Source organism: Equus caballus, chromosome 9, assembly GCF_041296265.1.
Source record: "Equus caballus isolate H_3958 breed thoroughbred chromosome 9, TB-T2T, whole genome shotgun sequence".
NCBI lineage: Eukaryota > Metazoa > Chordata > Mammalia > Perissodactyla > Equidae > Equus > Equus caballus.
In genome coordinates this window covers 29903553-29915481 of record NC_091692.1, presented here as the reverse complement: position 1 = coordinate 29915481, position 11929 = coordinate 29903553, and the positions used below count along the sequence as shown (strand labels likewise).

General features: G+C 60.4%; 1 protein-coding gene across 1 annotated transcript; it reads right to left on the bottom strand.

Moving 5' to 3' along the window:
- Positions 1-1278: 1278 nt before the first annotated feature.
- On the bottom strand, positions 1279-11251 carry LOC138915528 (ral guanine nucleotide dissociation stimulator-like). The gene is made up of 14 exons (XM_070222238.1): positions 11063-11251; positions 10508-10624; positions 9453-9643; positions 7888-8000; positions 7408-7754; positions 6409-6624; positions 5946-6049; positions 5402-5468; positions 3817-3870; positions 3324-3398; positions 2727-2759; positions 2240-2361; positions 1930-2033; positions 1279-1605 (listed from the first exon to the last, which is right to left on the bottom strand). Exons 1-14 carry the CDS (start codon positions 11195-11197, stop codon positions 1448-1450), a joined length of 1836 nt encoding a protein of 611 aa, XP_070078339.1. The 5' UTR covers positions 11198-11251; the 3' UTR covers positions 1279-1447.
- Between the last annotated feature and the right edge of the window lie 678 nt (positions 11252-11929).

Sequence of the window (11929 nt, the reverse complement as noted above, 5' to 3'; positions counted from 1 at the left end):
CAGACTGGAACCATTTAAGTGTTTTAATTTTGTCAGGCTGTGTTTACCCGTCATCCGTTTGCTTGCATTCCCTGCTGGACCCCTCAACCACCCTACTCTCACGACTCATCTCTGAAAGCTTCCAACGGGAAAGATTCACACCCACACCATAAACGGAGCATAAGGCTGGGCAAGAGAACACAGCCCTCCGAGGGGCTGCATGGTTTATAGGCTCAGGTCCTCCTGCCCCATTAGGATGAGTCAGAAACAAGATGCCTGAGTGTGTGAACAGGTGATTGCCTGAGACCACACACCTCAGAACCACAGGGGCCCAGATGTCACCCTGGGCAGCGAGGGAGAGTATAGGTCATTGTTTGGCCAGGATTATGGTCTCTTATGTTTGCAAAGCGGAGTCCACCCGTGATCCGTCAGACCCTGCCAGGGAGGAGTGGCCACGAGGTACGGGACAGAGAGGCCGAGGCATTCGAGGGAATTTCTGCCTTTCCAAGAATTGTAGAAGGAAGTGCACGGAGGCAGGAAATCCTGGTGGACAAGGAGCAGTGATCCTTGGGAAAGAAGCCCAGAGGTAGCCTTCAAAGCTGCATCACAGATCTGTCCCCCTGGATGCCAAACTTGCAGGGAAAGGAATTCAGAGCCATGGACCGGGATCCCAGAGGATTCCAATCCAGGTGAAGGGTGAACATGGAGCCCCCAGAGGGGCCATGGGAAGGGAGGGTCCTGCCTGCCCTTAGTCCATCTGCACATGACCTTCTCCGGCCTTGACCCTCCACATGCACGTTTTGAGCTTTTACATCGTTCTCTGCACTTAGAGCTGCTGCTGTCCAGAGCCTGATTAGAAAACGACAAGTTCCTAACATCTGGTGAAGAGGAACCTCCACAAGAGAAGCCGAAAACGTGGCCTCTCCTCCAAAGGGGTGGAAAAGCAGCCACTGTCCTAGGGCAGGGCGTGGTGCTGGCCCGTGCCATTTTAGAGACACCCGCATTCCAGTGGTTGTTGCTCTGCCTGTGAAAGTACCTCTAGCCTCTAAATGCCAGGAGTTCTGGGTGCTGTCTCTGCTCCTGGCCCACGTGAACCACACTGAAATGAACCCGTCCTCTGAGTAAGGGGGGCGCGGAGGTGTCCTTCAGTATCCAGGGAGGGGCCTGGCCCTTCTCCCTTCTCTCACATACAATAAGCCGAGACCCTGCAAGATTTCTTCATTCCAGGAGGAACGCGAGAGTCTGTGTCTCCTTGACACGAGCACAGGAGGGGCAAGAACCAGACCATGACTCGCAGGCTGGAACCGAAACAGGATTTTAACATCAAATTCAAAACTAGCACTAACTATTAACACCAAAGAAATACGGCCCCTTCCCATGTGGTAAACAGGCGCTGGGGTGGAGATGCCAGGCATGTGGGGTGGGGTCGTCCCCTCCCTCTTGGGCTCCAGGGGTCCCAGGAAAAGGCTTAGAATGTTCTTCTCCCCATCAGCATGGGAGGAGCCGGCCTGGGGCCCCGCGTGTTTCCCAGCTGTGTCCCCGCCGCTGAAGAGCAGGCTGCACTCGAGCTGTTGGAAGGACCGGGATCTGCCACTGTTGCTGGGTTCTGCGTCAGGGGTCTGGTGACTGAAGAGAAGACACTGATGATTGGGGGGTCACACCAGTATCCCAGCCCAACACCTCAGCCCTACTGCATTCTGCTCCAAACCTTGTCCTGAGTGTTCAGTCAACACTACCCCATTGTCCCTGACATGGGAGCTGGCATTTCGCTTCACCCATTTCACAGAAGAGGAAGCTGAGTCCCACAAAGGTCAAGGGAATTGTCCCTCACAGGCCTGGTCAGCAGTGGAGCTGGGATCCCCGTGCCGGCTGTCCATCTCCCTAGGCCCGTGCTTAGCCCGAAGCTTTCCTGAGCCCCTGGCTTCAGTCACTGCCTGTCTGGACACTCACCGAGCCCTGAGCTGAGAGACGCGCGGTTCTTCTTGGGCAGGAAAAACCGGCGCATCTTGCCGGCCCTCTCCTGTGGGGGCTCCAGGTGGCAGGACAGGCTGTAGCTAAAGGACAGAGGGGACTTTTCAGCTACCGGGAGCCACACCTCAGGTGACCCTCCCAGAGACGGCCAGCAGTTGGAGTCCCAGGGCCCCACGGGTGACCATGCGACAAGCCCCGGGACTGACCCGGAAGCCACGGGCACGGGCTCCCTGGAGCTGGCCATCAGAGAGAGTCCGCCTTGCCCTCACCAACTCCTGCCCCGCCTCACCTCTCATCCTCGCTGAGGGGCTCCATGGCCTCGAACCAGGCCCCAAATCGCTCCTCAGCCTCAATGTGGTAAAGATGGACTGCCTCCTGGAGCAGGAAGATCTGCTCGGTGACTTTGAATTCCTGGGAGAAAGGACATGATGCAGACGGGGCCTGGGTGGGGGACCGTGCTGGGGACTCAGACAGGTGAGAAGAGGGTCAAGGAGCTGGTCTGGGGTCTTGGCCCACATGGGAACCCTCCTTCCCTCCAATTCCGTGCAGGACTTGCTCGTTCTCACAGTTGGCTTGAAATAGCTCCTCCTGCAGGAAGGTGTCCTTGGTGCCAGCCCCTTCCCCCACGCACCAATGGGACGGCTTTCCCAGCTCTGGGTGCCGAACTCTCCCAAGGAAAGCAAGGCCCAAGGCATCGGGCCAGAGAAGGTCTTCCCCGGAGGAGTCTCTGATTGCCACAGCCCCACCCTCCGCACGGGGAGGCCACAGCTGCTCACCTCACTCCTTTTCTCAAAATTGATCTCATTTCCCTGGAAGGCAGAGAGCCAAAGTCCATGAGCAACAGCCCCCTTAGCCCATAGCTAGCCCCCGTCTCCACCCTTTCTCAGGTTGCACTACCAGCAGGGTCGACCAGGGAGCAGGCGCTACCAGAAACGGGAATGGGTCCCGGGCAAGACTCTGAGCTCCAGAGCAAGGAGGCCACGGGGCTATGGCTCAGGGACATTCTAAGACAGCCCTCTCTGACAGACAGACAGACTGAGGCCTCAGGCAGGAAGGGATGCTCAGCCACTCGTGTGCTTCCTGCCTTGGAGGGGCCTGGCTTCACTCCCTGCAGGGGCGGGGCCTGAGGGAGAGGCTGAGTCCAGCTCAGACACACCCTCCAGCAGCTCCGCAGTCAGGCAGCCTGGACTGGCGGCTCACCTGGATCCTATATTCACTCATCACTAAGATGGCCATGACACCCAGCTCCCGGGGTGGCTGTGAGGCCCTCACGAGAGGACTCTGCCAAGGGTTGTGAGCTCAGGCCTCAGTGCAAGTCTCTCCTCCCAAATCTCCGAATCCTGATCCCCAGCTCCACCTCCAGGCTCACTCACCTCCAGGTAATCCTCCATGTTGGTGTCCAGCAGCAGTAGGTAATTGAGGAATGTGCCAAGGAAGGGGATGAGCCCCTGTGCCAGCGGGGTGGAGACGGTGATGAGATCCCGCTCTCAGGAGCCGTCAAAGACCTCTCCTCCACTCCTCACCCCAGCCTCCTGCCCAGCCCAAGCTACCCACCTAGGCGGCCTCCCCCCAATTTCCTCCTCTTCTCTCCTCCAGGAACCCCAAACTCCTCCAGGCACCTCCCAGCAGCCGGCTCTGGCAAAACCCAGGGTACGTGGTCCCCGCCCCTCCCTGTCCCAAATCCGTTGTGCGCCCATCCGTTCCAGGCCTCCTCCTGGTCACTTCCAATGCAGGCATTTCAGGTCTGTGGCACCAGGAGCAGGGCTGGAGGAGAAAGGCTCCCTCTCTGCTGGTAGAGACCTCCGGCTAGGAAGGGGAGTCCCCTCTCCTGCGACTCCTGGGCCCCTCCTCCACAGGCACCCTTACCTTCTGGGCACCTGTGGGGCCCGTCTCCAGGCTGGTCAACATAGAGGTCGCCTCCTGCCAGGGTGTTGACAGGGCCAGTGAGCCGACGCTCCCCTCCAAGTGTCCTCCCAGACCCCTCCCAGATCGGGGACCCTGGACATGTGGCCCCAGTCACCTGGTGCCCCTGCGGCTCCCGCCTCCAGGGTGCTCTGATTCCAGAGCCATCCCAGCTCCAACACTCACTCCTGTGTGACCTTGGGCCCGCCCAGGCCTCCCTGAACCTGTTACCTCGTCTGGAAGGTTTGACGAACTCTGTCTGCCTCCCACAGTCTCCTGAGGCCCAAGCGTCATCTGACCGTCATCACTGCTCTCCGCTCAAGCCTGCCTCTGGAGCCAGGTCCAAGCTCCCCACATTCCTCCCCACCCTTGAGCCTCGGCACCCACTGTGAGGCCTGCACCACGGCTCATCTCCCTCTGGCTCCCAGATGAGGAGACCAAGGCCCACACAGGGGCAGGGACTTGCTCAGGGGGCCCCAGAGGAGAGGCTGCTCCCCCTCCCAGCCACAGGCCCCTGTCTCCTCTGCCTTCACACCACCCTCTGCCCAGCCGCTGACCACAGTGCTGTCCTCGGGACTCTCAGGCTGTGTTCGGGCCCCCAGCTGGGCCGAGCCACGGATGGAGGGAGATGAGGTGTCTCAGGAGGCCTGGTCAAGTGGCTTCTGCCAGCCCCAACGCCCAGGAGTCTCTGATCCCAGGCCGAGGCCAAGGCCTTGCTAAAGCCCTCAGCTCCCTAGGATCCCCTCAGGGAGTTCCCCTGCACAGAATTCTTTCTTCATGCGCTCAGGATGGGGACCCCGAATGCCACGTCTGACTAGCAGGGGAGGGGGCGACCAGGGCACTGCGGGGTGGCATTTCCTTTCTGTTTTACGAGGAAACTTCTGACGTCTGGGCGGGAAGGATCCCTGAAGAAGCCATCAGTTCCCTGGGCACTTGCCCTTGCCCTCCGGGGCACATGTCATCGCCAACAAGGACCTGGGTGAGCATCCCACTGGGACTGTCTGCAGCGCCCACTTTAGGGGCCAGAGTGGGGAGTCACCGAGGGGACACAGATCTGTCCCAGGTCCAGTGTCCGTCCCAAGGCTGGGAAGCCCCTGAGTGCCCCCGGCCCGTGGGATCCGGCAGTGCCCATCCCTCAGGCAGGCAGGGTGCCCTTCTTGCGAGGCACAGTGAAGACAGAAGGAGCAGTGGGGCCCTGGCTTCCTGAGCACAGACTGGGCTGACTTCGGAAGAAAGGAAGCCCGCCCACTCGCTCCAGCCAGTGGCCAGGAGGAAGATGCAGGGCAGCTGATGGAGCAGCATGGAAGCCAGACACCGGCACCTTCTGCCAGGTCCTCAGCCTCCTGGAACAGTCCAGCCCGCACCATTCTATCCCATGCCCCTGGCCTCCTGTCCCAAACTGCCCCCACCTGCCCATGGAGCTAGCACATCCCTCTTCCTGTCCATCTTTTCCTGACCAACTTCACGTGACAGGAGAACCAAAGCTCATCCTGCCGGGTCCCCTCCCCTCTCGCTCCCCCTCCTTCCAGATGTGCAGCCTCCGTCTTACCTTCACCAGCTGCCTCCTGCTCACCCACTGGTCTTTGATGAACCTCTTCAACTTTCGAGAGCTCTTCCTGAGGGGAGAGGAAAGGAGGAAAGAAAACCCGGGGCGGTTGAAGGCGAAATGCCTTTGGCTGAGAACCCGGAAGGTTCAAAGGGCCTGGGGCCTGGACGAGGGTTTTCCCCGGGTTCTTCGGAGCTCTGAGGTCACCGTGGGACTCGGGTGGAGGCTCTCCTGCGGTCACCTGGGGCCTCCATTCCCACTCCGACTGAGCACATTGTTTCTAACAGCGTTGGTTGCCGATGAGGGCTCCGTTGCTGCGAAGTACACCCTTGGAAATCTCCAGTGTGGCTCAATCCAGGATGTGACAAGGGGGGAGCCACTGCCTAGGGTCTCAGAGAGTCTCAGAGACCCGAGCAAGGAGGCCAGTCCCCATCCCTAGGGTCCGCTGCCTCCCAGATGGTCCTAGCTGAATGAGGGGTCCATGGCAGTCGCACGGGGGATGTCTGGTCCGCCCTGGTGGTGCTTGGATGGAGCACGGCCTACCCACCTGGCAACTCGTCCCCATGTCTTTTGCAGACGGCTGATGGAGGGGCTCTGCAGAGCAGACACGATGGCACGCAGGGACGCATAATTTCCAAGGACTCGGCACTCCTGAGGAAGGGAAGGGAATGAGCTGCGACGGCGGGCTGGAGCCCTGCTTCCTCTGGCTTGTGTCCCCTCGTGGGCTTCTGCTGTCCTGGATGAGGCAGATGCCCAGGGAAGCGAGGGAGGGCACACCTGGGAGCTGATGAGTAACGCTCGCGGGCAGGAAGATTTTAGCTCAACCCAGGGCGGGAAGGGAGCTTCCCACCACTGGGACCAGCACTCAAGGTCAGCAGGCCCTTGGCAGCAAGGGGCCTAGGACTTTGCCGAGGCCCAGACCACCGACTTCAAGGCTGAAAGCTGCGAGAGGAGAAGGGGCAGTCCCCCTGACTCCAGGGAGGGGCTCCCTGGGCCCTGCCACTACTGACCTTGGCCACCTGAATCCACAGCTCGACGACTCTGGCCCTGTCCTGGGCCGTCATGCTGAGGTCCCCAAGGCACGTCGTGATGACGCAGCCGGACACGTGAAGAAACTGGTTGATAGTGGCCCGAACCGTGGGAGCCAGGTACTCCTTGCTCCCATTGGGCCGCTGGCACCACACAAAACCCAGGCAGTGGCGGGGCTCCACCTTCTTGAACAGCTCCTGGGGAGGATGGGGACTGTCACCTGACCCTGCCACACCCGAGCTCAGAGTCTGCAGGCCCCCGCAGCCCCAGGCAGGAGGCACTGGTCAGCTGCAGCTCAGGAACCTGAGGAGGTGGCCTGAAGCTTCTGGGAGTCTCTGGGTTTTGTCTGTGTCCGCTGAGGCCGCCCAGCGCAGGATGACCGAGGACCCAATAGGGGCGGGGAAGAGAAGTCCCATTGGCTCGCAGCCCAGTCTTGCTTCCCCCAAGCACCAGAACACGGCTCACACCTGCCCATCTCAAGGGGCATCTTCCACCCGTTCTCATCACCCCCTGGTCCCACTCCCCTTTCAGCTGCACGTTCCCCCCGAGGCAGCAACAACCATGGGCTTTGTTTGCCTGTCTTCCATGTAGGTAAGGACGCACTAGGTGTCTAATAAGTACGGAGGCTGTTGAGGCCTCCTGGGCCGATGGGTGAGTGACCCAGGACTTGGCAGCACTCCAGTGAGCTTCCCTCCCCCACCAGAGGGCTATTCTCTGCCCCGCTTCCTCTCTGTTCGACCTCATCCATCCGCACAGCCACTCTGCCCAGCAGGTGCCCGCCCTTGGTGTGCTCTCTACTGTCCATGTGGGGACAGCAAGGACTTGGGGGCCAGAAGGTGGCCCAGGTCACCCGGTGGGTAAGTGGGGGAGCTGTGACTTGCACCCACATCGTTGGATTGCGGCTGAGGGAACAGGAGGTCTGGGGCAGCTGATGGCCCACCAAGGCGGGCCCCACCTAGCCCAAGAGCCCCGCTGCTCACCGCATCCATCCGGGTCAGCTGCTCGGCCACCAGCTTCGGAGGGAAGTCCAGCAGCTTAGGCCTCTCCTCTCTCAGCTCGGCGCTCACTTCTGCGGTGACTTCGGCAGCTGGAGGCAGAGATCGTCCAAAAGTCAATGGCGCATCTTGCTCCAGCTCAGAAGCTGGCACTGGGGCTGAAGCTGATGGCGCTCGCTCCGGCCCTGGAGAGGCCGATGGAGGTGAGGCTGCTGGTGGTGAGGCCGCCTCCAGCTCCGGCGCGGACGGTGGAACTACAGCTGGAGCTGCCTCTGGCCCCGGAGCTGGCCCTTGCTCTGGCTCTAGAGCCGGCAGGAGCTCTGGAACTGGCGCTGCAGCGGGAGAAAGAGAAAGTTTCACCTACGTACCCGACTTTACAAGACAGGAGAGACTCCGCTGTCTTGAAGGGAACCCCAGCCCGTGAACCCCACCGCAGACAGTCTTCCCAGACTGCTGTGCCCTCACCTTCCAGCTCTGCCCTCCTGGGCCCCAGATGTTGCAGCTGGACCTGGGGAAGGTAGGCAGGGCCTCCCAGGTGCGACCCAGGCCAGATGACACGCAGAGAGGCCAGCCGCATCCTGAAAGAGGGAAAGGGCGTGGGCTCCCAGAAATCCTGCATTGGGTCCAGCCAGGTTCCCACCATAGAAGACGCGGTACTGGGCGGAAGCAGTTGGGCCACAGAGCCAGAGGCCTGGCCGTCGCTTCCACACTGTCCTCCCAAGGCACCCTGCTTTGGGTCTGGGCCCTGTGCCTGCCCCTTTCCACCAGGGGGGAGTCCCACCCCGGCGCTGACTCCTGTGTGGCCATCCTGGCAGTGGCAGGCCTGCTCATCCAGCAGGTGGAACACGGGGTTTGTGTGAGTCTCTTCTTCCCACTGCCACTCTTCTCGCAAAGAGGCTGGACACAGTCCAGCCCAGCCCTCCACGCCCTTGTGCAAGTGGACTGAGGACTGAGGCCGATGTGTGAGCGGCTCGCTAACACCCCTTCTCTTCTGGGCCTGCTGGTGGTGGTCAGAAGGGGTGGATACGGAGAAGGGGAAGCGGAGGGAGACGGGACTGTGGTGGGGATGGGTCGCCAGGGAACAGCTCAAGCCAGCCTCCCCTCTGGTTCCCAGGGGCTCTGGGACCCCACCCACAGCTCTCTTTCACTCCTATCCCCTTGCAGTAGAAGCCATCAGACCTCAGCCCTCCCAGAGGAATCAAAAGATGAGTGAGATCAGAGTTGTGCCGGGCCCGCCCCAGCCACAGTCCTCTGTCCTCTTGTTCTCCCCCAGCCCTGTTCTGTGGAGACAGGAGGCCCTCGTCTGGCACTCAAAGAACACTCAGGTCTTTAGTTGGCGCTGGGGTCCATCATGCATGAGAACGTGGGAAGAGGCCTCCAGTCGTAAAGGAGCATAGGAGGGCATCCCCTGGGACAGGCGGGGGGCAGGATCTGTGGATGATATGGTGTGTGACTATCTGAGTCTCAGGCTGCTGCGGGGGTCCAGGGGCTGTGTCTGCTTCATTCACTGCGTTGTGCCAAGTGTCTCTAAAGCTCCCGCATGTCACAGGTGCTTAATATACAGTGTTCTCGAATGAACTCCAACCAGAAGCATCCCCGGTAGCTGAGTGGGCCTGGGGCCCCTCTGCGGCCCCGGAGACCCCTCCTTGGCTACTCCAAGGACCCGCCCCACGACCAGCTGGATGGAATCCCACACTCCCTGCCAGAGTGCTTTCCGTGTGCCTTTGCAAACTCAGAAAGGCCCCATCCCAGCGATGGGGGAGCAGACTGCTCTTCATCGGGGAGAGGGAAAGAATAACCAGGAACAACCACGGCACGTCTCTCAGCCCCTTCTGTAGAGCCAGGCCCCAGGGAAGCACCTGCCGTGGCTCATCCCATTCGTGCCCACCAGAACCCGATGAAGTTTATCCTCTCCCACTCCACTTTGCAGAGGAGCAATCGAAGCTCAGAGAGATGGAGGGCCGTTTCCAAGACACACAGCTGGCAGTGGGCAGAGTCACCACTGTGCTGAGGAGGGGCTGGGCACTCACGTAGCAAGTAGGTGGTCCAGGACCCCGTGGGAGGTGAGGACAGCCGCGCAGTCAAACACGATGGTGGTGACGTTGGCCATGTTTCGAGGCGCCAAGGCTGGTCCTATGGACGGCGGCAGCCTCTCCAGCAGGCCTGCCTGGAGGGCCCGCATCCTGCAGGCCTCATTCCGCTGCCCGAGTGACTCTCCGCGCTGGGTGAGATGAGGAAGGACACAGAGTCACCAGCACCAGCGTGAACCTCCAGGAAGTCAAGGTCTGGAGGTCCCCCAGGAACTGTGAGCCCCTCAGGGATGTGTGCAGAGGAGGGACAGGATTGCCCACAGCCAACCGGTTTCCAGGCTTGAAAAGTCCAATTTGAGTTTGGGCGGGGGGAGGATTATACGATGAGTTCCTCAGGACACTTGGCTGGCTTGGCAAGGACAGACCGCCCCGCACCAAAGCGTGCATTAAGAGCACTGACCAGCGAATCCAACACAAACATCCCCATTCTAGAGATGAGAGGACGGAAGCTTCGGGCTGCCAAGTGGCTGCTCAGGGTCCTGTGGGTCGGAACTGAGAACCGCCCTAAGCCAGGGCTGCAGGACTCCCCCGCTCCCCCACCTGAGGCTTCATGTGCTCCTGACATGAAGGGAAATGTCTGGTGGGAACCTCAGCCCTCCCCAGTCGGGAGACAGTGCACGGGCAGACAGACGCTGTGAGGATCTGGCTGACTACAAGAAAGGACGCTGGTTTTTCTTTCTTTTACACGAAAGGGAGGTTTGAGACCCTCGTTACAGAGGTTTCAGATTCAGAAAATGGCAGATTTCAAAGATGCCCCTGGCCGAGTGTGAAGCGCAAACATCAGTGTTTTGTCTACTCCGCCTAGGGTTAGGAAAGAGCGACTTCCCACCCTCCTAGGTAGCTGGTGAGGAGGCGTGGAAGTCCAGATTCCTTTGGGACTGGGCCCTTGGGACACTCCAGTGGGAAAGCCCTGGGCGGGTCCAGGGGAGGGCTCCAGATTTGACTCTGGATTGTGGACACACCCCGGTGATCTCAGGGCCCCGGGTGTCACTCACTCTCCCCTCAGTCCAGCCCCGGGCAAGGTCGGTGGTCTGCTGCACTTGCCCCCTGTCCAGGGAGATGGAGCCGTAGGACCCATGCGCCAGCTCCTGGACCATCTCCTGGGTGGAGCTCTGCAAAGACAGCGTCCGGTGGCCGCGGCGGCAGGTAGCAGGGGCCTGCCTGCACTTGCCCACAGGGGGAAAACTCTCCCGCACACCGAGCACAGACAGAGGGGCATCCGCATAGACCTCCAGACAGGGAGCGAATGAGATGACACCTCACGGGCTTGGGATTCACCTACGGGTAGGGCGGCTTGGCTCCCAGCACTCACCTTCCATCCTGCCAGCCACCACCTGGGATATGAACACGACATACCGCCAGGCTTCCAAGCCCTAACCGTCTGCTCCCGTCCAGGGTAGCTCCACGCTCATCCCTGCCTTCCGTCACTCCATGCCCGCCAACACACACACACAATAAGGGTCAAGGGGTGTGGGGCTGCCCGCATGGGAGGGTGGGATCACACTTGTGGCCTGACCCGGAGTGGCCCGCCCTGGGCTGCCTTGTGTTACCTGAGGGTTCCTTCTTCCGAATGGCCTGAGGTCTTGGAGGTGCGGTCTCAGCCAGTGTCGACAGCGCTGGAGAAGACTGTCATTGTTGGCTCTCTGTGCGCCAGAGCCTCGCAAAGAGGGGATACATGAACACATCCTCCTGTGTCGAGTGTCTCTGGTCAAATGGGCTATGTGTACAAAATGGCTGCCTGGTGACCAGAGTTCTAAGCTCTGTTGGGGTCGGTCGCCAAGGAAGTGAGGTCATGTCTCCAAGGTTCCAGGATGGGGGGCCCTTCCCTCCATCAGACCCACCCAAAGCCCCCTCGGGGCTGTTGACCGCTCACCCTCCTTGCCCGTGTCATCTCCCGAGCTGTACAGAAAGTTCCATCACAGCCCTCCCCACAGCTCCTTGGGATCGGAACCAGCGCCCCAGCTTTGAAGAGAGAGCGCCCAGTTCGGATCTCCTTTTTCCTAGCAGTTCTGTGTCCTGGAAAAGCCACTGTGCCTCTCAGGGCCTCCCCAGTCTCCCAACCTGCACGATGGGATGGCGCTAGAAACACATTCCCAGGGACGTCTTCGGGTGGACATGTGATAACGCCTCCCATATCTGGGAGGTGGTGCCGCCTGGGTCTGGTCCCCGAACTTAGAGGTGGAAGAATTACAAGAAGGGGTGGATGCAGTCGGGAATACCTCTCCAAACAGGCCTGGATTCCAGCCGTGTGATTTGGGAAAAGTCACTGCCCCTTGGGGGCTCCTTGTCAGGTCTCTGCACCTTCAAGGGTTGGAAGTTCGAGGAAATTCAGATATTGTCATTCACTAGCATTCAACCTTTCCCAGTCTCCTGTTGGCCTTAGAACCAGACCCAAGCGCCTCATTGTCGGCCTATGT

Coding starts and splice junctions, on each gene's coding strand:
- LOC138915528 (XM_070222238.1), bottom strand. CDS start 11,197: ATGTGTTCATGTATCCCCTCTTTGCGAGGCTCTGGCGCACAGAGAGCC. Junction 10,625..11,062: donor TCGGAAGAAGGAACCCTCAG/GTAACACAAGGC, acceptor CTGTCTTTGCAG/AGCTCCACCCAGGAGATGGT. Junction 3,871..5,401: donor GCAGGAGGCAGCTGGTGAAG/GTAAGACGGAGG, acceptor ACACCCTGGCAG/GAGGCGACCTCTATGTTGAC.